This window comes from Haliotis asinina, chromosome 11 (genome assembly GCF_037392515.1).
Source record: "Haliotis asinina isolate JCU_RB_2024 chromosome 11, JCU_Hal_asi_v2, whole genome shotgun sequence".
In the NCBI taxonomy this organism is placed as follows: Eukaryota; Metazoa; Mollusca; class Gastropoda; order Lepetellida; family Haliotidae; genus Haliotis; species Haliotis asinina.
In genome coordinates, this window is record NC_090290.1 from 32,266,161 (window position 1) to 32,293,726 (window position 27,566).

Below are 27,566 nucleotides of genomic sequence, written 5' to 3' on the forward strand. Positions count from 1 at the left end.
GGGATATCATGACAACCATCATTTTATTACATTGATTCCGCTTGATAGGGCGGTTATAAAACACAGGTGACTAGATGTTAGTGATGTACCTGTTAAAGGTATAACTATTTTCAAGATTATCGGCAGGAGACCAGGAGCGAATGTTACAAACAGCCATATTGTCAGAAACATCGCCTGCGCAAGAGAGACCATAAAAAAACGTTCGCTCGTTAAAATAGAACATATTTCAATAGCGGAAACTAGTTTATCATGCTTATTTATAGCTTACTTGAAAGTTAACCTCTTCTCCATCATGTAAGGAACCAGTTGCGTCTGATTGTACACTAAAGATGCATAATGACTTCGTAATGAATAAACACAAACCACACCTCAAACTAAAAAGTATGACATTTTGGGATATAGGTTCTGCTAGTATCACCCCTGTAAAGCATCGCAAAGCTATGTCATGGAGGAAAACGTATATAATGAGGCGACATGGTCGCTATTGAGAAATCAGGTATGAAACATGTAATGTAGTTTCATATCATGGAACACGTCAACCACGATATATCAAGAAATACACACTGAGCAATGTGTGACAATGCATCCTGTATATTAGACAGTGTTAAAACAAAATGGACGCAATGACTATCACCGGATGTCCAGGAAGACGAACAGATTCAGCATATGTACACTTCAGGTTCACACAGGGGACAAGGATATGTATGTACTGGATGAGCATGCTACTCAAAGCTTGAGAGGGATAGAGATAGATGTATCAGTATCCATTAATGCATTGGTGCACCATACGTACACAGTATGATGTTCTGTTGTAAGATGAGTAGGTTCTCATCTTAGTAAATGTTTGAGTTTTTTTCTTTCTTAACTTCCAGTCCTCGCCTCTCAGATCGCTCGAAGAACGTAGACAATTCTATCCTGGATTGCGAAGATGTTTAAATGTTGTTTTCGTCCTTATCACAGCTCGAATCAACAACGTATATGAACGTCACACCTGTATTCACGATACGCCATTTTGAAATAACATAGGGGTACTCTCCTCTGATTCTTCCGGAACCCGTGACAAATTAACAACGTCATTTCCGTCAGCTGAACGTTGCATACCTCCGATAATGTTCATCGTCCCGTTGAGGGTCGGCATATCGTCAGTGTCTTGCGTGATGTCAACGTTGACGTTGTTGTTGGAGGAGGTAACTGACTGACCAATGTCCGACATTGCGATGTTCTGTGTCAGTGAGCCACGATATCGGGTAAAGAAGGACGCGGTTGAATACGCCCTTGACGACCGACCGCTGCACAAAGTGCTGTCGTTCCGCAGCTGATGACGAACCCATTTCTTCTTTATTTCCGCCCGGACCTGGTAGAAGTAGATACATCCATTTAACACATGAGATCTACTACTGTAAGTATTTCAGATGCAGTATAGATCTAGAAGTCGTTGTAGAAGTGCACGTTGTCGTCATCTCACAAGCCGTCTAATATGACATATAGGGAGGCGAGTGTCCAGTTGTCTGTTTTAAGTGGTGACAACCATCGTCATATTCTAGTCTGGTATTGCCAGCAATAGTGAAAACAGTAGTACTGGTACTCTGAGTAGTATTAGTAGTATTAGAGGCTACGGCAGTAGAAATAATACTGATACTCGTCAAGGTCAAGATACTAAATATGGAACCTAAAATACCGTATACCCTGTGATGAACGACGCCTAATGTATTTTGCATCCATTTTTATTGTCTAACGTTTTAGCGTCCCATATTTCCTGGTCATAATACGTACCTCTCCATTTAGGAAACAGAACAAAAAGGCAACGATGACTCCCTGGAACGAGAAATACTTATAGAAAAAAACATATTCATTGAAGATGATCGTTACAGACCCACATGTTTAGAGAGATCCCGTCAACATACACATATACACATTAACTACATTTGTTAAGACAAATACTGTGTGAGTAGTTTTCATTATGTGTCACATGAAAACATGGACGAAGCCTGACCTGGAAGGAGTTGAAGATGGTCTCTGTGTAGAACTTAATAAGTTTGAGTTGTGGCGCCAGCTCGTCTGGGATGATGATGAATATGATGTAGTGCACGCCGAACAGAGGGATCAGGACCAGAGTGGATTTGGCCAGTTTCCTGAGTACATAGGCACCGTGTTCAATTTAATTAGACAATACTTACAATAACGCTTACACGAACCTTTCCAGGCAACAGAGCCGTCTTCAGGAATAATTGAGGTGTGCAACAGTGAGAACGTACTTTCGTAAACGGAGTCAAACGTACGAGCTCTCACGAAAGATCGACACAAACAAAATCACAAACAAATCCTGAGTCAGTGCAAAGCAGATCACTAATCGCTTCCCCTCTACATGTATAGATCACCTCAGCTGTTGAAGCTTGGAATCAATTGCCCTTATGGAAAACACCTCTAACTATTATCATTTTGATATAACTGACTTGGCCAATTATCCAGAAATACCCACCAATCAGAAAAGCTGATAATAGCAATTGGTTTCAACAACCAAAACGAAATCTATGATAAATTAAATGCAAGATTCCATTTTACTGTGATTTTGAATCAAATAGTCATATGAAATATAAAGGATTGATGATACCGGGAAAAATAGAAAGGTTTCCTTCGGTATTAATGTACTAGCTACACAGACAAAACAATGTATTTTTTGTTGTTGTTGAAAATGGCAAGAAATAACGACTTACCACTAGACTGTGTACTTAAAGCGTTTGATATAATGATTTTACCTATCATGTTGTATGGCTCTGAATTTTGGGGCCATGGTAAATTTGATATACTTGAAACCGTACATATAAACTTTTTAAAATTGGCCACGGGTCTCAGAATGTCTACACCAAATTACTTCTTATATGGTGAATTAGGAAGATATCCTATCAGTTTCCATGTATCTAAAAGAATTATTAGTTATTGGCATAAACTTACTAGGACCATGTCCCAATCCAAATTATCGCAGGTAATCTATAATCTCATGTCACTAGGTAGTGTAGTAACTAATCATTTCCTTGGCTTAAACTTGTTGAAAATATCTTAAACTTAGCAATGTGTATATCTTCCCCAGTAAGTTTAGTCGAACATGGTTGTTGAATATGGTAGAATGTAGATTAAGAGATTATTTTTTTAAGAATGGAGGAATAAAATAGAAATGAGCTCTAAGGGACAATATCATAGATATATTAAAACTCTACTCTCATTTGAAGCCTTTCTATTATTGCCCGAATATATTTATTTTCCATTATTAAAATTCAGAACTTCCAATCATTGGCTACCAATTGAAACCGGACGCTGGAATAATATTCCAAGAGATAATAGAGCCTGTAAATTATGTGACTCCCCAGCAATTGCAGATGAGTTTCACTATATTTTTCGCTGTCCTGCCTTTAACGAATCTAGGAAAAAAATAATACCAACCAAATTATTGAAACACTCAAACACTGTATCGTATAATTTTTTGTTTACTTGTTTAGATTTTACTGTACAAAAAAATAACTTAGCAAAGTTTGTGAATGCTATCTCTTCTGCTATAAAAACTGTTATGTAACAGACATGTCATATCATCAACTGATTTGTTATAATATATTGTCATACTCTGCCGCCATTTTGACTGTATGTAAAGATTGATGTGTGTACCATGTACTCCCATACCACCATTGGTGGTCTTTGGAGAATAAATGAAGTTGAAGTTGGAAAAAAAGACAGCCCTGCCCTGCCCTGCCCTGCCCTGCCCTGCCCTGCCCTGCCCTGCCCTGCCCTGCCCTGCCCTGCCCTGCCCTGCCCTGCCCTGCCCTGCCCTGCCCTGCCCTCTAGATCACGCCTTCACCAAGTTTTTCTTTTAATGAAAGCTCATAAAGTACATTACTTCGGTACTGGGGTAGTCTTCGAACATGGATAAATAAGTTTACAGTCGTCAAATTTCAATATTTTCAATATTAACAGAGCCTATATGGCGACCGCGGTGGTGGTTCTCCTACCTGTAGCGGCGAGGGTCGCGGGCGTTGTTGGCCATCAGCTTCGTGAACAGGACCCGGATGATGTTGATGAAGAAGAAGAAATTCACCTACGAGACAAGAATTGATATCAAATGAGAAAGAAAGCTAAAAAAGCAAAAAGGTTTCCAGGTCACAAAACATAATACACATTGACTGTACTGAGTGTTGCCTTTAACTGACAATCACGGGGGTAGGGTATGTATGGTCTGACGCAGGTCATCGTCTCTCAGTTGTGTAGATCGACGACGTCAGAACTTATGATAACGAACAAGGGGTACACTGCTGAGTTGTGCTGGGACATAGGTCCAAACTAGCAATATCTGTCATGCAGTCTGCTCTCATGGATCCATGGTCACAGAAATGCACACGGAGTAATATGTTCTGTAAACTTGAAGTGATCATTTTATGCACATTCCCTAAAGGAGGACAAATGCCTGTCACAATAACTCCGTAACTCAGCCCTGACAGGAACAGCTTTTCCTGTATTCTAATTTCAGTTATTGTCATTTTTTTATCAGCGTTTTGATCACGGTTGTATGTTTCAGTAGTGTCATGTTCTGTTTCTCCCAACAAGTGGACATGCAGTGATACACCCTGGAGACATTACATCCACCTGACGACGGGCATTCTATCCATTACATCCGAATGGATTCATATTATGCAACACCACAGGAGTTTAGCAGGTAACGCCAGAAATTGGTAACAAAGTGAGCGATATCAGACATTGTTGCTCAGAGAGTTGAGTTGAATAGTAGAGTAGTTCATCTTGTAACAACACTATCTTTACCTGCGGTAACTCGCTATAGTCACTGGGTTTATTTACGGACTGACTACAGGAAACACCCTTACAAGTAGATATTAATATCAGCGTCATCGGTCACCACAACGGACACTTTGCCATACACTGGTATACGATAATGTATGCGCTTGACTCTGTGGAACAGGAGACAGTCAGTTGGAAACTGGAGAGCTTTGAGATCGCGGCTTATTCTCTCCCTTCTTGATCGTCGTGTTTCGAGTCAAGTACTAGACACATCATTAAGTAGATCTTCATTGGTAATGATTTGTGACAAACGTCTACAAACTGTATATCCTTCAATAAACCAGGATTCGGGCTTCCCAAGTTGTGCGAAGTTTGGGGAGAGAGCCGGTTATTGGAGTAGCCTTGTGGAGGAAGCGTTCGCTCGTCTCGCAGGAAACCCGGGTTCGATTCCGATCATAGGTACAATGTCTGAAACCCATACCTGGTGTCCCCCACCGTGTTTGCTCCTTCCTCATTGAGAGACAATGCAGTATACACTTAAGAGAGTCGATCTGATGCTTTAAAAGGACAAAACATCCTCTAAGACCTTAAGAAGATATCAGAAGTCACTTTTGATGAAATTTCACAATCCGTATCGAAATTCAGACGGTCTGTTGCTTTCCTTAAGTGACTACGGATTCCTAACTTTCACTTTGCAGAATTAGTGCTTTTGAAACCCGGAAGGTGAGCTTCATCAAAACTGAATGCAAATTGAATTTCTAAACTTAGTAACTTCGTTAAACAGTTTCAAGTCATCTCAGTCACGGTGAAACATACACCCTCATCTGAGAGAGATGATTTCTAAATATAGATACAATCAGGCAATTCCAGTCACTCCATGTGATATACTGCTAGGCACATTTGACGCAGAGTCAGCATATATAGTAGGAAACAAAGGCCCATTTGGGGGTTTCATTAATGCAGCAAAAGTGATCTAAGAAAGATTTTATCAACTTTTCCACACTATTTCAGACCGGCAGATTCTGTGTCTGAACAGACTGAATGAATTAACTAATGTTTTAATTACTGCATACTATAATGAATGTGCCGCGACTGGTAGAATGTTTCCTATTTCAAACTACAAATAGGAAATGTAACAGCTGTTTTATTGTTTAGTCATTAATTATAGATGATTCAGATAAAAAGATGAGAAAAAGTAATTATATATTCACCCTTCTTAATTTGTAACCATATACACAGCGTAACGTTTCACATGTTCAGTGGAGCGCTAATATTGTGTCTGGACTGTCAGCTGGCATCCTACCATCTAGAAAGATACTACATAATCTCTGATGACAAAATCCGTTACTCCAGTCGGTTATCAATTTGGAAAACCCATTACTTTCTTTAAACAAAAGTAATACAAGCCGCGATAGAGCGCGCGCAGTACTTGGCTTTCATACGCCAACATTAGAAAACTGACCAATCCTTGAAACAGCCATGCTTAGTTTTACACCACAGGTCACAAACTGGACGTGACACCCACCATTCTGACGCGATGACAGTGCAAAGCTCAAACTCATCGTATTCCCTCTAGCCTTTAAAACAAGCCTTTTTACCCATCAATATTCCAAAATGCCCCCATTTTTTTAAATGTTGTAATCTTCTCAGTTTGTGGCCGTCAAGTAAACTGTATTATCATAGGTGTTTATTGTGATTCGAAACTTCCAAATGCCAAATCTAGAAAGCCCGTTTCTTAAGACTACATGCACAAATCTGACTGTTTACATTACATATATGGCACCGCTGGCACCGCTGGAATATACCTGCAATATTGCTGAATGCGTTGTTATACAAAAATCCAACCAACCAACCAAGATATATGGCAGCGTTCATAAAATCCCTGGAATGAGACAATTAACCCCTAACTATACAGCGTTATTAATAACTAAACAAACATGAAGTCTTGCATTACTACACTAGCGAGACGCTTTACGTTTGAGAAACGACATCTGATATTTTGACATTGCTGACAGTGTCGCCAAGACATCACTGGACATTTGGTAATATGGAATACTGCCATCGCTGTCAGGCTACCAACAACAAGCAGCAACAAGTTGCTGACGATACTCAGTTATAACTAGATGAATTTGAAAAAAGCCTTAATGCAGCAATTGAAACACTGAACAAACTTCACCAAATCTCAGGACTTAAAATGAACATGGAAAAAACCAAGGCTCTTTAGATAGGTTCAATGTCCGGAAGTAGTATGGCTTTAGTCAATACCCTAACTCTTGACTGACACTTTGAAATGTTAGGAATTACCTTAAATGCTTCATTAAATGACATGTGGGCGATTAACACAAGGAAACGCTCCGAACACATCAATAGACCACTTGCCAATTGGCGCAGAAGAAATCTGACTCTTATTGGAAAAATCACTGTTATTAAAACTTTGGCAATCTCAACTCTTCTACAAGTTTTGTCTGTACTGCCAAACCCACCTGAAAAATTCATCAAAGAACTCAATAAAATAACTAATACATTTTCATGTAAAAATAAAAACGATAAATAAAGAGATCCACTATAAGCAGAAATTATCAAGATGGAGGTCTAAGAATGATATAGAATGTTTCATTAATGCTTTGAAATTACCCTCACTGAAAAACTAAGGAATCGACAAACATCTTCCCTGCTATTCATTTATTCTCACGTAGCTCCAGTGCTGTTCACTGTTTATCTGACCATGATAATCCTTATTGGAGAGACATTTTATCTGCTTGGGGGAAATTCTATAGGAAAATTCATATTTATGAAAATGATGTTGGCCAAATCTTGACACAACCACTTTGGTTAAACCATTTCTTTAAATCATCATATATAATAAAAAAACTGGTTTAGTCAAGGAATACAGTGCATAAAAGATATATGTCATGAAAATGGCTTTCAAAGTTTTGAAAATTTAAAACAGATACAAAATACATGGAACTCTCTTAGACTATCAACACTTGTTAAACAATATTCCAGATAAACGGAGATATCGAATAAGAAACACAAAACATTTGATCAACCAAATATTCATAATACATACAAATATATTATCTGTAATGCTAATGGTTCAAGGATATTTTATGATGAACTTATTAAGAATGATTATACAAGTCTTTACGAGATTGACTGGTAAGGTGTATTTAGCTATTATAAGACATGTACAAATGACTGCAAGCTCTTAGATTTTCAATACAGATTTATGAACAGAATAGTTTATACAAAAACAGAACAATTGCAAATGAAGTTAGTTGGTGATGATACCTGGACACTTTGTAAAACAGCATCAGAAGATATATCGCATGTCTGCCTTGAATGTCAAATTGTTCATAACCTTTGGCTTAAAGTTTAACAATTCCTGAATGATAGCCTCCAAACCAATATGAAACTATCTAACTTAATTATCATGTTTGGACTGCCCTAAAATCAAATAGCAAACACATTTTACTACCTGCAAAAAGATTAAGCTTTAAATCGCAGGATATGTCCTTTGCTGAATTTCTCAAATTACTGAACCACATATCCTATATCGAAAGGTTTATTAGCTATTTTACTAGGAAATGGCAACGTTTAGATACGACAATCTGACTTTTTAATTCAGCACATATACAGTTTAACATACTCTAAATAATATGCCCACTGCAGTTATAATGTTTTCACCTAGCTCCTGTCTATATATGTAGACCCTCGTATGTGTATACAGATTTGTACTAACTTGATGACGTCAATGCCAACACATGCCATTCTTCTACCTGTACATGCAACTTTAAATGGAATAGAAAAAAACAAAAGCAAGCAGTATGTGACTGGACGTAGCACGTGTCCTGTCACTGGGAATGACGTCATCAGTCGATTGCATCATTTGGTTGCAAGCTATCAGTTTATACTTGAAAACACAAACAATGGGAAAATCAAACGTGTATGTCAGAGACACGAGTCAGTTACCACTTCGTTCCCACACTGCGACACTTTCACCCTGCCACACGTTTCGCTGTATTTGTCTCGTCGGTATCTGTAGATCATTGGTTGTTAATACATACTATAAACAAACTGTTTGAAGTAAGACGTAAGAGACTCACGAATATTGACGCTATTATGGGCGCCTTCAGTATCCAGTAGTAACCTCCTTCGTGAGTGTTCCAGCATCTGTTTGAAGCAAGGGAAAAACAAATGTCATTTACTGTAAAATAAATACCATTAAAAAAAGTAGGGAATATTCCATTTTGCGAGCATACCACTAGCCAATGCCAATACATACGTGCAAAAGTGATATATTTCCATACAGATGAAACATTTGCAATGGAATGGAATAAATTGTCACACTAATATTTTCCTTTAATTTCTCCTCTTCATTGGCTTCATCATGAAATCAACTACTCCCTACTTCATGAATGGTATGTACATATTTCTTATTCACCTGCTACATCTGGTTATGAAAGCTCTAGACACAGTACGTACTCGCAAATAACGTCGATATTGATGAAAATAGACGATATGTTGTGATAGGGTGATAAGTTAAGGTTAGATCCTGATCTTATGTTTAAACGAGAATCATTTGGCAAATGTACCAAGGTGCACAACCAACTCACAAAACAAAGATCGGAGAAAGTAAACGATCAGTTTATTTTACAGTCACAGAAATGATTGGTAATCAGTCGACAATAGAAATGTTTAAAATCAATAATTTGAGCATGTGATACACTACACCAATCACGATACACATTAAAAAGAAGCACATGGTGATACATCCTTGCTAATACATCAACACACTAGATTCATACAATGGACATTCTATAACTGCCACAAGATATATTCAAAGGTAAACAGCATAACGAAGGGGACAGAACTGAAGTAATCTGTTATGACAAGTAGAAGATGGGGACGTCTGAGAGATACACCTCAATGTAATATGTTCCAAATAATCCTCAAGGAAGTAAGAGAGTATAGTTTTACGCCGCTTTTGGCAATCATCAAGCAAGGTAACCGAGGGACATCAGAACGGGGCTCTACACTCAGGGTCTTCAGCGTGACAAGCGAACCCATTAACTACTAGGTTGTATCTTATAGTTACGATGTATTAATACGCAACAAAAGTTTGACAAAGTAGATCATTAAGTTACGATCCTGAGTAAATGAACGATAAGTTAAACACATAGCCACGGAATCTGATGTGGCTGTCTGACGTCCGTATTTTCTATCACAGAAAATTGAGTTCATTACTTTAACTGACGATGAAGTTGTTCATGCAAAACATGGGTGGTGCTTTCTCGACAACGTCACTATAGATATGTATAATAGCTGACACCAGCTGCGAGTTTACCACCGAAATGTACGTGTTTATCATAGTGGAATATCTGACCACCACAATAGGAGATACTGGTGTTAGATTATGTCCGAGTTGATTATCAGTTGACAGGATTGAGGAAAATAGTCGTTTGGTCCATTATACTTACAATTTGCAATAGCACATAGCGTGTTCGTTTAGAATTTTCGTTCCGAAAGTATTAACTGACATCATATATATTTACAATTCAAGAGCAAACAACTGGCCTCGCGGACGAGTAGACTGATCTAAGTTCCCGAATATAAGAAGGCTACAGTTGATGCAAATACTTAGGTTAGTCTACAAGGGGTCGTCAAGGGGCAATGATGACGCTGAAGATGTTAGTTATGTGTTTCCAATTAAGTTTATGTGTCCACCAGTTAGAACAACTCTTAGGGTTCGGTGACACTGTTGTAATCGTTTACATTTTGTAATAGAGCTATGAAAGGAACATCGTATTCAGTCTGCTTGAAACATAGTCTGGGCATGAAGCAAACCTAGCTTCAAGTAATGAAACATTCATTCACAGATATTCTCACACACTGATGTCGGAGGAACTAGCTGGTGATTCCTGAAGTAGGTCGACTTTATCTTCAAGGCTGGCGCACTCATACGGGTATTGTCAGATCTAGATGGTTTTGTCTATGATTTTCTCGTGATTATTTGTTTACTGACGTGCTGATCTTAATCTGGATGTCTAGGCTTCAACCTCTCCGGTCATCTGCCATGATGACTTCCAAAATGTCGAACTGCCATGTGTACGGCGAACTAAACTGTGTTTGCAGCAGGAAACCACTGATAAGGACAGGATTTATTATCCAGACGAAGTCTCTTTGTAAATTCATTGGTTATCCAACACATTCCCACTGCATATTGCATATTGAAATATTTCCCACCGCATATTGGTAACTGCTCACGATTACAGAACTAAGAAAGTGTAATCCGAAGTATAATTTGTGGAAATTGGTAAATCTTTGGTAATACTGCTGTGTCGAAGTCAACATACCTTCCCTTGCCCAAAAGTAAATATGCAAATAAAATAAACAAAATCATATTTAAATTGTACCCGCGATGTCATCATTATCTCTGGAATCAAACTAGGCCTGCTTAAGTGATCAGTGTCACAAGTGATTTTAGGTTGGTACTGTTTGTCCGTTCACATACGGAATTTGTCCTTGTATGGCAGCTACTTGTACGATATCGTGGATGATTCACATAAAGCACAAACGACCTTACATTAAGTTTGGTCCTGGTCAGAGACGATGAACCTTGGAACACCACAACGGCAGAATGCCTTCTGAAGTACCACTTCTGAGGTTTCTTGGGAGTTGACAAGGAACGTCTCAAACAAGAGAGTGTAGGCGTGTAAGACATGCAAAATGTGTGTTTAGCTATCGGATACAGTCCAGCTATCTCAGTGATGGGCAGTGGGTGAATGGGTGCTTTGTCGGGATGCCGTAATACATAGAGACTTGGCATATCTGATATGACCTGATGTAACCATGAACAGTGTGATACATCCCGGGTTTATATCCTCAGGCATGTGACTTCTGTTCTGTTCTGTTTCGGTCTGGTCTGGTCTGGTCTGGTCTGGTCTGGTCTGGTCTGGTCTGGTCTCTCTTTACAACAAATGCTCCTTCTACCCGCAACAAGCGTTGACAACAAAGGTTCTCACTTCTAGTCAAAATATACGTATCCTCCAATATCTGCCGCAAAGTTACATTCACTGATCACAAGAAACGTTTTACAGAACCGAATATTCTACTGCCTCTTACTACTGCAATTTGCTGATTGATGGCTCCTGCTTTCTGACATCATCGGGATAATTCTTACGGGTATCAGAACTGAATTTCGTACCTTCATTTTGCGGCTATTTCCGTTCAGATTACAATGTGTGTATTGTTTGGTCACATTCAGTCTTAAAGTAAATACTTTTCTCCACATGTAACCCGACTTGGCATACCTAGGTCAAGAAAGCATCATATGGATACCTTCACCACTGACGTGAGAGGTGGAAAGTATTTACTTACAGAGTGTTGTCCAGGTAGACTCGGACGATAACCCAAGGGATGACGAACAGCAATGGCGTCACTGAAGATAGAGATAAAAACAGTGAGGCTCTGGACATTAATGTCGCAAGTCGCGGTCTTTACCATTTGAAATACGATGACGCCTGACAAAAGAGAAGTAATGAAGAGGGCGAAGTCGAAACACCAGTTTGTGGATCTTGCCAGGAATAAGGAGGCAACCCTCCGCATTGAGTGGCGGTCACTACATGAAGTGAGGTACGTCAGTTATTCACATGGACCTGCCCTTGTTTAATGAAAACGCCTTGTAAATAAATCAACATATGCTGGTATATAGGTTTTTCGTTGTTTTTGATATATTTAAGTCAATCGTCACAAAACAGAGAAAACATTAATACTAACATTCATGTCGAATGGAATTATTCTTCCAAACGAATGTTAACAGTTCAACATTCTATAATGGTCATCCCAGTGTGCTCGATGAAAGCCATTTGCAAACACCGTCACGACATTGACAAACTGAGTTGTCTGAATGTCAGAATCGTTTAGTAGACATATCCTGTAACAAAATCGTATTTCAACGTTTCATTGAGAAGGATGTGCAACAATCGGTCATATAGTCATAGCGTGGGTCCTATCTGCTCCCTAAATAGTTACTTGTCACAGACGGTATATATCATCAACGACTTTGAAAACACCATTTCCGACACGAAATGCATCACAGAGAAAGGTTATGTATCGGTCGCCAGGTTTCTGAATTTACGGAATATTCACATCCGGAGCATTCGTCTTCCATCATGAGAGAGTCAGCATTTTATTGATGCACTTTGCAGACCCTAGAACTTACTCCGATTTCAGCTTGAGGTTGGAAATTTTGTTTAATGCACCGTCTTGCATTTTGATTTAATCTTGTTTTGGAAAGGGGTTGTCGTGACACCTTTGGGGAATGACTTTCAATGAAATGAATGAATGAATGCAAAGCACTGGTGCAGGTTAGTAAATATGATCAGAAAGAATGAGTCTGAATTTTTTCATTGCACTGACAGTGATACATGGCCGCTGATACCTAAACGATATCATATTTTTATGTTTTTCCAGAGAACAATGTTCCTCTCTGAATGGCGAATATATTGATGTGCTAAATATCATCGATGCGCTTCCAGAGGTACGCTTGGCTCAAACACCTACTGTACACCTGGTGAAGATGTCCTGGTGACAACACCGAATACAACACGCAGTCAGACAGTGATAAGGGTGTACTTACGCCAGCCAAGAAGAATATACCACTTGAAGACGCGCTTGTGTGAGAAAACTGCTAGAATGATGAGAGTGTGGAGATAGAGGCCCTCTACGAAGATCCACATATAGTTGGCTCCAAGGGCATAGTGAAGGAGGGTGAACAGTAACTTGCATTCCCAGTGCTTAAAACACAACAGAAATGTAAAGATTACAGTTCCAGTGCTTAAACACGTGCACGAGAGCAAGTGTTTCTCTGCCATTGTTAATAAATTCATAATTTTGCTGCTTACATGCAGAGAGACACGTTTAATTCCAGGCTATATTATCTGTTGACCTATTTCCAACGACAAATAATCTTATTCAGTGTAAAATTTATTTCATATTTCAGCGCATCCGAGTTTATAATGCATATGATGCATGTTTCTAATTTAGAACATTCATTGCTTAAAAATCGTTTTTTTGCCCTAAAACGTTTTACAGTACAACCTTTGTTAATATGTTTCTCTCCAACAATAAATTGTCTTGTGACAAAAATGTACGAACGTTTTACGGGTGTTTCCCTCTGGTTGCTGTAAGACGAATCAAATACAAGTCGTTTGATGGGTACATGTAGTAATTATTTCTCTATCTTATGGACAAATTTCTTTATTTTTTTTTTCAAAATAAGTATTGGTGTTAAAGTTGAGTGAGCATTGTAACGGCTTCCATTTCATAACTTAAACATCGCATGGGGAACAGAAACAGAAAAAGTCTGAAACCCTCTAAACATTCATTGTACTTCATAACCCCAGGGAGGTGCCTACAACTAACAACAATTCATTCTCTGTCGTTATTACTTGACTCCAGCATCGATCTCTGACTTCCATTGCACATGACAGAGGCGATTCGCACATCTCCTCCAAGCAATCTCGTCAGGAAATCAGATTAAGACATTTTACATGGGTTAATGGTTACAAGACATCTAACACAAATCATATCTGTTTCAAATAATGTATACCAACATGTCATAACTCCGCTCTATGTTCCCCAGTTGTGTATTTCAGTATCCGGTACTCAATCGATTGTTCAGCCACCGATATGATGTAAGCAATAGCTATCTTTGGTTTTGTCGGTTTTTATTAATCTTTACGCCAGCAAGTCGATTCGAATGCATCCCTCCTGACCTTTCTTATATACAGTACTTGATGAACCAATTTTCTACCGTCATAAAGCTTTCACGGTGATATTCTTGTACATGTCTACTCGTTTGCAAACTTGGTTTGGAAAAGTATATTTCTTATAAGGGTCTCTATTACTGATTGAAGGTATGCTGTGAATATTGTCTGAATATATTTGATTAGTGTGGCTGTGAACAGATGCTTATCCTGGCATTTGGCATACAGTCCAACACATGAATAATGCATGGATTATGTTGATCATGCATTTGACAGTGACGTTTGATTTCAGAAGACGTTCACGTCATCGTGAACATCTTTAGCATATGTTTATGAATCACTATCAAATGTGATAATGACAGACGAAAAGACGAAGGTATCCTGCCTAGCCAGAGACACCCGTCATAAATACACGGAAAGGCGAGTCAAGTGTTAACCTGAAAACCAGGAATATCATCGGGCATCATTGTTGTGATGTGTAAAATGTGAAAATGTCCTCCAAACGTCTGACATAACTTTTAAAAGAAACCTTTGGGTCATTAATGTCGTAACCTTAATCAGACTAATATTTAGGTAGAGAGAAAGTCAAAGATGTGACTTACAGCTATCAAAGGTCAGGGCTGCTGGAGTGTTGCTCGACTAAACGGAACAGTTACTGTTGGACAGCATAAATCGTCTCGACTCTCTTGCCACATAGTCAATAAACCATCCTATTCATTAAGCTCTTTTGCTTTAAGGGTACGGATCATTAGTCTCATGACCTACTCTAATCGAACAATGTGTCATCTATCGCGAATATACATTTGTTCACACACACAACAATGACCTTGACACAAACAGTAGTTCGACAACTTTAGGCAATGTTATGTGGTTAATTACTCTGGTATTCATATTACTTCATATAACGGAGTTCTATCTAATTTGATCTCGATAACAGTTACTTATTTTTTTCAAACTGACATCGAAACCAATTAATTATATCATAAAACAAAAGTATTTATGTGTATGTTTTAAGTAACAATTTTCAGGAATCATTCCACGTCAATATAACATTGACTTTCAACATTCTCTGTTATAGCTCCAATGCAAGTGACTTGAGTAAAGATAGCAAACATTTCACATAGCCTGTTTTAGCTCTGTAAACACATCTGACTGTTGCAATGTAAATTATATTTCGAATCATGTTAAGTGTGTTTTCTTTCAAATGCAAAGGAAGCAAGTCTGTTAAGACGAATATAGTTGCAGTTCATGTTTAATACCTTGACAACTGCAAGAAATACTCATACGTGTTTATGTTTAAAGTACTGTATGATTTTATCATTCTGTGAAGTAGTCTTAACCCAGTATCAAACATGGTGGGGGCAGTTCAAAACACGTGTTTGAGAGAGGGGCGTTTCTGCCATCTCTTCCGTCATGTACATGTACTATGATATTGGTGATGTTAGGTGTGCGTGTGTGTGGAGGGTGGGGGGTGGGGGTGGGGGGGACTTACAGTCTCCTGTACCGAGGGCGGCGACCCCGCCTGCCGTGACTCCACATCTGTCCCTGTCCCTTGCACCGTCTCCTTCAACAGGCACAGAATAGCGCGCAGGGCAAATGAGACGAACAAGTTGACGTGCAGAATGTTGCGTTGACAGTGCAGTCTCCTGTAGGTCATATATTGAACAGTCACAGTCAGAATCAGTCGTCACTGGAACACATATACTTATACATGCGTTGGTTCATTTAACGGGGTTACAGGTTACTCTTTGAACTAGTTCAAGGTCCAGGAATTCAAACTGTCCAGACTCGACTTCTATTCGATAATCATTCGTTCCAGTTATCAATCATCCTTTTGAATGCACTACTATATGATTGACATACTGACCCAATAGTGTCCAAATCAAACTAGTAGACAATTCCATCGTGAAATAAAATTAACACGAACACGAATGATAAATCCAGAAATAGTACCTTAGGCTGCATTTCGGTCGCGCGATATGCGGATCCTGCAACTGTTTGTGGACATTACTCGGAGCACTAGACTCCGAGATGACACGTTCACCCAACCCACCCAACAACTACTGATTAATGTACTGGTAAATAATTCCCTGTTGTTTAAATTTGAGAAACGTTTCAGTCGTGGGTTCAGAATGGATGCTGTATATCAACATTGAAAGGTTATTACAGAAAGGAAAGAAATGTGTTTCCAAAGATGATATTTTCTCGGCTTGGGTGAAATAATGGTGGTCTAACTACATGAAGGATGTTGGGTTGGATAAATCATCAGGAGATACTAGATAAGGGGGATTGAAGAACACAGATAAGATGTAACCTTCGTTTCTTTTGACATTCAATGTTAATGGCACATACAAATACAATCTATTTGCGAGAAAGTCTGATATATAGGTCTGATTAAATATGTCAAGCTGGAAATATACCACTGTGTATAATTCATACCCTGACATGAATAACTGTAATACAGCCAAAGTCAAACCATCAACCATCACTACTGACAGTTTAGGACGTTTTAGATAATAACTTGAGAGTTCCTGATATTTATTGAATTGGTGTACTTCATACACGAGGTGCAGTAACGCTGTGCTACTAATTCATTAAACATACATTTGTTGTAATAAATGTCTACAGGCAAATCAGAAGGTAAGTATTTTCTCATTCTGTTATATGAGCCTAACCAAGCCTGACACTTGTAGAACAATGCACGTTAGCCTTTAATTGAGACACGTACTGTTGATTGATGCATCACGTGGTCTGGACATGCTAGACGGAGGCCTACAGAGTATTCAGCTCTCTAACTGGAGGCTTGTGGTATTTAGATGAGGAGCGGAGAAAACATTACTTTCACTTTAGAAATGTATATGGCTATTTACCGTAAATTGGTTTCCATTTCGTCATGTCAAACGAGTTGTTCAACTAAAATGCGAGTCAGATGATGATGAATGTATGAATATCAACAGAACAGATGATGCATGCAAATATCAATCCTGAGTTGTGGCCTGAGAAGATTTCATATGAAACAAAATACATGGGTTTGGGATAGATAATGGTAACTTAATGACTAATGGTGCACAGTGAAACGACTAAATGATGTGAAGGGAGTGAGGATAGATCGTGTTCAACTGTCTCGAATAGGATGCTATGTCTTTTTCAGCTGAATAGAGGTGAAAGGTTGTGGAGACTATACAAGTAACTATTAAGTGTGAAAGGTACATTTAGTAAGAAATAATACGAAATTAACCAGGTGAGTTGTTTCATTGATGCTATGTTACCCCTTCACTAACTAACAGAATGCCACATTGCCGTGTTGGCTGGAATAGTGACACTTTGAATACAGACATGCTTTGTTGGGGAAATGAGTCCAGAACTTAGGTGCAAAGTGTTAAAATTGTTTTTTGCACATAAACCTAAATGAGTTTTAATGCATCTCCGGAAAGTGTCCATTAACTTTTAGAACATGCTCACCGTGGACAACTCATTTGAATATTTCATACAGCTACCCATTACCTGAATACTAGCATCAGCACGATGGCGAGGAGGAGTATAGCCAGGGATATACTATAGCCCAGCCGCGAGATCAGCATCACTACCTCAATGTGCTCCTGCAACAGTAACATCAATGCATAGACATGAGGCTGTGAATTGGAAAACTTCAGGACAAAGGTAGTATGTATTTTACAGAAGGGGGTAACTTTTCAGGCATGTGTTAAACAAGTTGACTAACTCGGAAATATGTTTTTGGATTAACGGGACACGAAGACCATTCACAAGTCAACATTGTACATGAAATCTGATGGACGGCCACTGATGACCCTCACATGTCAACATGACTGTACATCGATCTCTCCACAGAGCAAGGCAGTCGATAATGCCGATATAATCAGTACATGAACAATGCTACCGAACACGTCATCACTAATATTATTATCATCGTTACCATTCACTATTTGGAAAATGTACCTTATTAGATATCATTTACGGCTCCTTTAACATTTTGATACCTCCTAAACTGCTGTGTGATGGCATGCCACTTTGCATATGATCTGATTTGGTTCAATGGCTTTAACGCAATTATTTTAATGCATGTGCATTTTAAACTGATGTAATACGTTTTTACACTCAAGTGGTAAGCTCCGGATGCAGATTGTATATAATGCTGTGAAATAAAGTATAACATGCAGATATTTGTACCGTCTTTAATGACTTAGACAATAATTATTACTTTGTACATTTACATTAGAAAGTGTTACCTTAAACGACGGTGTACTAATCAGATCATAGCAGAACAATTATATACGCTCTCCTAAAATGTAGAACATAATTTACTATTTTACGATTGAAACAAATTGGGAGATATATCGGAGTTAGTCAATGTTGATATGATCATATTGCATGTTTTGAAAGTGCATCACAACTCACTGTTTGTGCAGTAGCAGCTCTTGAAAGCGTGTATGACTTGAGATTTGCATATGTGCGATTTTCATTTTAAAAACCAAAACGGCCAGAAACAAACACTAACATCTGTGTGATTCACGATGATGTCAAAATTATAGTGATTTATCACCCTTCTTGCAATCCGTCCAAATCAAGAATGACCCCCCATGCGCGTGTATGGGGTACTGCGTTGTGTTTAGGGATGGTGATAAAGATAAATGGTGATGCGTTCATAAACGTCTTATACAACTTAAAAGTTCAGGTCCCCCTCCTTTTCGTATAGTATTCATGTACATCGCTGTTCAAAGTTCAGTATCATAATCCCATTCAGTTTGTTTATAAATGAATTTGTGACTGAGAAAAAATAGATCAGTCGAAATGATGTAAATTGCCTTCTACACATTGCCTTCTACCATGTACTGTAAATATGCACGGAACTTGGGTCATGTGCCCCAAACAACACATTTCATGTGCACTAAGTTCATGTACCTCGCACAAAATATTTGCACATGGTGAATAATCTGCTTTATATTGCAAACATGTTCCTTCAGCGAATGATAGTTTTAAGGGAGAAAACACGGTCGTGTAAGCAACCAACACCTGGTGTCTCGTGGATATGTATTATAGAGGCTAAAATACTGTTTTCATAATGATATCCAAAGTATGAGTTTTGAGTGTGCACTCGGAGTTGATGAAGCGCCCAGATACCGTTGACAAAAAGTCTGAGCCAGATTACTATATCACTTTCACACCCATAATGGAGTGATGCATACTGTATGCATGTAGTGTGGGGGGGCTTAGAAACAACCCCTCGGCGCCGATTTCAAAAATCGATTTCCTGTTGAGTCAGTACTGGCGGAGAAGGCAGCGTCTGGTACATCCTGGGAATACCTCTTCCTGTCTTGATCAGTTTGTATATTATTATTATTTATTATCAACATTTTTTCGTATTCTTTCTTTCTTTCTTCGGGAACATATATGCACGTTTAATGGTAAGTAGTGGTCATTGATAAAATATAAGGTATCAGATGCAATGCCGCTTTGTCATACCTCGATTGAGTCCTGCATGTGAAAGTTGGGCCAGATTATGGTTAGATACAAAGATGTACGTCCATGTACATCCGTGGCACTACCTTGATTAGGGGATCCACTTGTCTGTGCGGTCTCGGAACGCAGTCGGTGTAGTTGCTCCATGTCTTGTTCTTCCACGGGTTGAACCACCAGGAACCGTCCTCCATACAACGCCGGGTGGCGTAGCCTGGCAAAACAGCATTGTCATTACACAAGTTTTCTTGCCTCACACACAAATGTCGTTTCCTGATTGGCTGAGCACTATTCTATTTTTTTCAGTGTATCCCGCTTACAAGCGAGTGACATATTCAAAGTACCCGCTGGGAATGCAGAATACACTTATGATGTGTACGGAAATTACTGGTGCTTTGCGAATGCAAATCGATGGAAGGGAGATAACTCTAAATCTGATTTTCTTGTCGCCTGCAAGATTCAATGTTATACGAGATAATGAAGTACTACCACGAAGTACCGAATGTGTTGCCATTGCCAGCGGGGTACACTGTCAGTAGGGTACATTCATAATACTAGAAGAGAACTTAGCCAATCAGAAAACGACATTTATGTGTGAGGAAAGATAACTTATATCTACGTAATGCAGTCAGATAACAACTACAAGTACGTGTTAACACATCCGCAGATCCCAGCACCATTCAGGGTGTCGATGTACAAAGTGATGTTAGCACTAAGGTGACCGTAACTCCCATACGTTAACATAGACTTGTGCTAGTCTCAGCGCTAAGGTTGTTTCGTACAACGGCGCTTTATTACGGCTCTTTCAGAGTTAAAACAGAATAAAGAGATGTGGGTGGGTGGCTGGGGGTAGCGGGTCTGCCTAAACGATACCATATACTGACAACCTTAAATACAATATTAAATAGCAGACATATGAACAGACTGATATATATCACTTCAGGTTGAACCATTTATCTTTTGTGTTGCAGAAGACAAGGTGATCATTTTTTCTTTACCAATAAACCACAAAATAGGTTTCGTACACTCCAGTGCTCGCACAAACTAGAAAACGAAATGGGTCTTTCCTAATAAGCAAAATCCTTATGATTATTCATAAACAAAGCACACGTCGACTCTCTACAGCGAAGACAGGGGTAGATTGGGTAGTTAGGGGTTAATGAAGGAACAACGATATTGGAGCTATTGTTTTCAGTCTGCACATACACACCAGTGGTTTAGCAACAACACCAACACACTTTATAAGTATCCTATCAACATTAACCTACAGTAGGACGAACATAAATTATAGTTAACTGAAACTCGAAGCGTTCCAGTGAAATTGTGTACATTATACCTATAGGATCAGCAACTGGCTGCATACACGTGCAGTCCTGGATTAATTTACCATCAACACCTTTAAGGAAACAGATTGGAGATACGTAGGAATCGATATAGATCACCCCAACTCACCTGACGTAATAAAGTTATCTACATAGTCAGCACAGTGTTGCCTAGCAACAGTTCCTGCAGGTGTGTGAGGCCAGCACATGATTTCGTCAAACGTCATGTTGCAGTAAATTCCTAAAGCACACAGGTAGAGATTAATACCTTCAATGTTTGTGGGATAATGTTTGTGTTCTTTTTTTTATTTTTGAATCATATTTGTTTTGTTGTATATTCAGTGACACATACACATTCAATGTTTCTAGTGTACGAAATGGGAGGTTGCGGACTGTGGTCATGTGAAATGTGAGTGAGTGCCCAAGGTGGGCGTAGTGCCGTGCGGACCAGTATTTCCGCCTACGGTGGTGCAGATCGCTCACACTAACACAGTGACAGCATCGAAGAATGAGATCAAAGCTGAAGTTAGCATTCCGACTAAACAAAAGTAAATTTGGATAGCAAAGATTCACGCCTTGAAAGATTATGACATTCTGAAAACACAATGGCAAATTCGCATTTCAGAAAATGAATATAATGTTTTCACGTTCATGAAATATCTAAGATCAGAATATTATTTTTCTACTGTCTGATTAAGTTGTAAGGAGAAATTTACATGTAAAACCAATACGTGAGTGGGCGTACCAATTGTTTGATAGTCCATTCCCAGCACAGACGCGTCTGAACATGGACATAGATAGTGAATCCACTATTATCTATGCTACCTGAGATGAGAGAAAGAGAAAGAAGTGAGAGGGGGATTAAAGAGAGAGAAAAAGAAAGAGAAAAAAGTGAGATGGGTTGGAGAGGGAGAAAGAGAAAGAGAAAGAGAAAAAAGTGAGATGGGGTTTGAGATCGAGAAAGAGAAAGAAGTGAGATGGGGTTAGAGAGGGAGAAAGAGAAAGAGAAAAAGTGAGATGGGGTTAGAGAGGGAGAAAGAGAAAGACGTGAGATGGGGTTAGAGGAGGAGAAAGAGAAAGACGTGAGATGGGGTTAGAGAGGGAGAAAGAGAAAGAAGTGAGATGGGGGTTAGAGGGGGAGAAAGAGAAGGAAGTGAGATGGGGTTAGACAGGGAGAAAGAGAAAGAAGTGAGATGGGGGCTAGAGGGGGAGAAAGAGAAAGAAGTGAGATGGGGTTAGAGAGGGAGAAAGAGAAAGAAGTGAGATGGGGCTTAGAGAGGAGAAAGAGAAAGACGTGAGATGGGGTTAGAGGAGGAGAAAGAGAAGGAAGTGAGATGGGGTTAGAGAGGGAGAAAGAGAAAGAAGTGAGATGGGGGTTAGAGGGGGAGAAAGAGAAGGAAGTGAGATGGGGTTAGACAGGGAGAAAGAGAAAGAAGTGAGATGGGGGCTAGAGGGGGAGAAAGAGAAAGAAGTGAGATGGGGTTAGAGAGGGAGAAAGAGAAAGAAGTGAGATGGGGCTTAGAGAGGAGAAAGAGAAAGAAGTGAGATGGGGGTTAAAGAGGGAGAAAGAGGAAGAAGTGAGATAGGGGTTAGAGAGGGAGAAAGAGGGGAATGGATGACCTGGCAGCTCTGTCGCTGTCTTGTACATTCACCGTCACACTCACTTACCTGTTAAAGGGGCTCTGGTCTCAGCAATCCGCTTTTGGCAAGTGACATTAGCCAGGTACAGCCTAAACAGCTGTTTGCTGGCTGGGTCCTGTCAGAAGGAATCATTTACAATCATGATACACATAGGAACACGGCAAAGAACTCTTCAGCTGGATCATAGGACCAGGAAACACTGGCCACGCTCTAGGTAGAGACGAATATCGTCCAGTCATTTAAAACCTTGTATCTGTTTATTTTTATAACTTTTTGAGGTAATCGAAAGCAGAATACGTCAAATAATTATGTGCAAACTCATCACAATGTGTTTCAACCATAATTTTGCACCACTACGTGCAGTTTCGGTCATAGGTACAACACAAGCATCAAAGATTAAATTGTTATACACTTGTGGGGATAAAGGTGTGAAAAAACATACATGGTCACTCCAGATCCTTCAGTTATATGTCAAAACATGTTGTTTGATAGGGATATATTTTGAATGAAGCATCAAAATACGTCTTCACAAAAAGGTGTTGCATGTCATTGCCTTAAGGCCAATAACATGCACTGTTACATGCTGAATGCATTTTTCATCTGAAGTCAATTCTTAGAGTGCTGCGACGACATGCTGCGACTTTTGCCACTGGATATTAACAGAATGATCTTCTAAGATTCTTGTATCCCTATCGTCTACCAGACGGGGTCAGTGGCATCTACAGGTATCCCTATCGTCTACCAGACGGGGTCAGTGGCATCTACCGGTATCCCTATCGTCTACCAGACGGGGTCAGTGGCATCTACCGGTATCCCTATCGTGTCCCACACGTGGTCAGTGGCATCTACCGGTATCCCTATCGTGTCCCACACGTGGTCAGTGGCATCTACAGGTATCCCTATCGTGTCCCACACGTGGTCAGTGGCATCTACCGGTATCCCTATCGTGTCCCACACGTGGTCAGTGGCATCTACCGGTATCCCTATCGTGTCCCACACGTGGTCAGTGGCATCTACCGGTATCCCTATCGTCTACCAGACGGGGTCAGTGGCATCTACAGGTATCCCTATCGTGTCCCACACGTGGTCAGTGGCATCTACCGGTATCCCTATCGTGTCCCACACGTGGTCAGTGGCATCTACAGGTATCCCTATCGTGTCCCACACGTGGTCAGTGGCATCTACCGGTATCCCTATCGTGTCCCACACGTGGTCAGTGGCATCTACAGGTATCCCTATCGTGTCCCACACGTGGTCAGTGGCATCTACAGGTATCCCTATCGTGTCCCACACGTGGTCAGTGGCATCTACAGGTATCCCTATCGTGTCCCACACGTGGTCAGTGGCATCTACCAGTATCCCTATCGTGTCCCACACGTGGTCAGTGGCATCTACCGGTATCCCTATCGTCTACCAGACGGGGTCAGTGGCATCTACCGGTATCCCTATCGTGTCCCACACGTGGTCAGTGGCATCTACCGGTATCCCTATCGTGTCCCACACGTGGTCAGTGGCATCTACCGGTATCCCTATCGTGTCCCACACGTGGTCAGTGGCATCTACCGGTATCCCTATCGTCTACCAGACGTGGTCACTGGCATGTAGAAGAATCCCTAAAGTGTCCCTGACAGAGGCATGTAGCAGTATCCCTATCATGTACCACACATGGTCAGTGGTATGTAGTTATATTGATATGGTGGCGCAGACAATCGTCGTCAATCTTTGGTATTAACATTTACGTGTCATTATCCCCTATATTTTGTGAAGAGTATGTGTACAACATGTACAGCCAGAAATACTTCGAATTGTAAGGCTTTAAAAATATTTCTTTTGTTTTAAGGCCACACTGAGCAATATTCCAGTTGCCTGTATGTAATCCAGTCTAGATCAATCAAGCTATAACAACTGATCATGAGCATCGATCGGAGCAATTGGGTTAGGTTGTCATGCATCAGTTAACTAAGGAACCTGACTACCAGATGTTGTTATTCGCCAATTAGGACAAGCATGGGTTGCATGTATCACTTCTAACACAGTTCTTCGGGGGTCTAAATTGTATAGGAATGGAGATATGTTATATTATACATGGATCCCGAAGGAAAACTGTTTGTTAGAAGAACAACTGTTTTGATCTAGTCGGGTTTGCGCATAGATATATATCAAAACAGATTTACTCGCATTCTGAACATAACTGTTCTCAAGCTTCAGGTTCAAATGTACAGTGTTCGATTTCAATCACATATTCAAAATAACCAGGATCATTACAAAGCAGAATAAGTATCTCAAAGATTTTCCTTACCAAGAATAGTTCGAATCGAAGATGTGTCTAGTTTAAAATCCACATCAGATTTTTACATTTAAAATACATTGTGTTCGATAACGTTGTAACGTTTCAGGATTTCTCTTTCTCAAGAGCACATCAGGTTCTACGTTTAATTCGTGAAGTGCGTTAACTGATACGTATAGAACATTCATTAGCACTTACCATTGTCGGCGTCGTGCTGGCCAGGTTGGGGAGTATCAAGATGAAAAGAACAGAACTGCAGAAAATAGAGGATGGAAGGAAGACGGACATATTCATGTTTGCTTTCAGTCCGGCACCTACAGTTCGGCGTTCTGTTTTAGGCTTTGAGCAACACCATTCTATCTGATCACCTTTGGCCAAAGTTTTCATACTACTGTCTACATCTTGGCAAAAATGATATAAGCAATCCACGAATCTGTGACCAGAAAATGGAATTTCTTACTCCAAATACACTTCGTACAACCCTTGCGAGGCCAGAACTTCCGGTTGAATGAAGTGTGAGAGCCTCGTTATCACGGCAAGTAAATATTGAGTTTCCCCTAGACCCTTTGGTATTTCCAGGCGATGTTGACATCTAATCCTGTACTTGTGATCAAGGACTCTGTAGATAACAGGGCGATGGCATTCTGTGAAGATAACAAAGAAGATGTAGGCATAACGGCATTGCAAAAACAAACGACGCTACTCTCGGAGAGCACTTTCGGAAATAGAATGGTTAACACGCTTTATGACCCACGTCCCACATTACATGTCTAGAAAAAAACCTACCCCAAATTATCATAAGGATAAAAAATAATAGGACATATTCAAGTCATTGACAACGTCGTGGAATGATTGCATGTGAAATATGTCAACAGAATTATAGCAAACTAAGTAAAGGAGAACATGGAAGAAGAGTACTAAACGCGATTAATATAACCAGGGAAAAGCCATGTTAATCTCAATCCAGTATTAGCAAGTATTTAGTTGCAACATCAAACATCACAGAATATACACAATACAACTACAGCCACCGTTCAGGAAGTTTGTTCTTGAGAGTTTAGCGCCAGGATGTTTTGACTGTACATGGAATCGTAATGAGCTGAGAGTAGAGCATGCATATATTTAAAGGAGACCAATGGGCGTAATAGGTAACGTTTGATCCCCTGTGTGCTTGTACTTCTTTCATGAAATCAATAATACTGTAATTAAGGCATATTTCACCAGGACCAGATAGGTGTCGAGACAGAGTGTATGTACACTGGGATACTAGTGTGTCCCTCCTTAAGTATGCACCAGGACCAGATAGGTGTCGAGACAGAGTGTATGTACACTGGGATACTAGTGTGTCCCTCCTTAAGTATGCACCAGGACCAGATAGGTGTCGAGACAGAGTGTATGTACACTGGGATACTAGTGTGTCCCTCCTTAAGTATGCACCAGGACCAGATAGGTGTCGAGACAGAGTGTATGTACACTGGGATACTAGTGTGTCCCTCCTTAAGTATGCACCAGGACCAGATAGGTGTCGAGACAGAGTGTATGTACACTGGGATACTAGTGTGTCCCTCCATTTGTCGTGACGTATCTCATGAAGACCCTGAAATGAGACGCCATTTATATGCATGACCGTTTGATGCTAAACGTTATACCTTCGAGCCATCCGCTTCATATACTACTGCCAAAGGCTCTCTAGTGTAAGTGTAATCACTTACTTCAGTCAATTAGATTTTGCAACACAGACTCTTTAGTTTAAACGTACCCACTTGCTTCAGTCAACTGTTCTAAACTAGATTTTGCAACATAGACTCTTTAGTGTAAACGTAGCCACTGGGTTCAGTCACCTGTTTCAAACTAGATTTTGCAATATTTTTCATACTGTTTAAATGTACTGTTTTCACGTGAGCTGATGAGTTGTAAAACACATTCTTAACGTAATAGTTATAAGTTCTACAAATAATGAAATTCAAACAAAATGGCGAATTCTTAACAAACGTTTACACCAAGACGTAGCTGTTTACATGCACGATATTTGCACATGCTTTTGTGCATGAAGTTAGCAGTTGTTGGTGGAGAAAATCATCTTTAATGTAAACATGTATATATGTGAGTGAGTGCTAGAAGTGAATCTAAACTTTTGATGGGTAGTATATATCATTCCATGTAGTAATTACATCTCCCTATGTATACGTCAGTGTTTTAATTCCGGCATTCCGAAGACGTGGACCAAACAAAAGTATATTCAGATGATACGATTCATTCATGAGATTTGTTGCCTCTTCGTCATAAAAGAAT

At 39.7% G+C, this 27,566-nt stretch overlaps 1 protein-coding gene across 1 annotated transcript in view; it reads right to left on the reverse strand.

Annotated features, from left to right (window-relative positions):
* Positions 1-575: 575 nt before the first annotated feature.
* LOC137256608 (gastric inhibitory polypeptide receptor-like) overlaps positions 576-27,566 on the reverse strand; it is a 42,263-nt gene continuing 15,272 nt past the window's right edge. The window contains exons 3-15 of the mRNA XM_067794489.1: positions 25,473-25,918; positions 23,015-23,102; positions 21,477-21,587; positions 20,114-20,238; positions 18,054-18,148; positions 16,042-16,195; positions 13,421-13,577; positions 12,160-12,220; positions 8,886-8,952; positions 3,999-4,084; positions 1,994-2,132; positions 1,774-1,815; positions 576-1,354 (exon numbers count right to left, since the gene is read on the reverse strand). Coding sequence (XP_067650590.1) covers positions 998-1,354; positions 1,774-1,815; positions 1,994-2,132; positions 3,999-4,084; positions 8,886-8,952; positions 12,160-12,220; positions 13,421-13,577; positions 16,042-16,195; positions 18,054-18,148; positions 20,114-20,238; positions 21,477-21,587; positions 23,015-23,102; positions 25,473-25,661 — 1,671 coding nt within the window. The 5' untranslated portion in view covers positions 25,662-25,918 and the 3' untranslated portion in view covers positions 576-997. The remainder of the gene's footprint in view (positions 1,355-1,773; positions 1,816-1,993; positions 2,133-3,998; positions 4,085-8,885; positions 8,953-12,159; positions 12,221-13,420; positions 13,578-16,041; positions 16,196-18,053; positions 18,149-20,113; positions 20,239-21,476; positions 21,588-23,014; positions 23,103-25,472; positions 25,919-27,566) is intronic.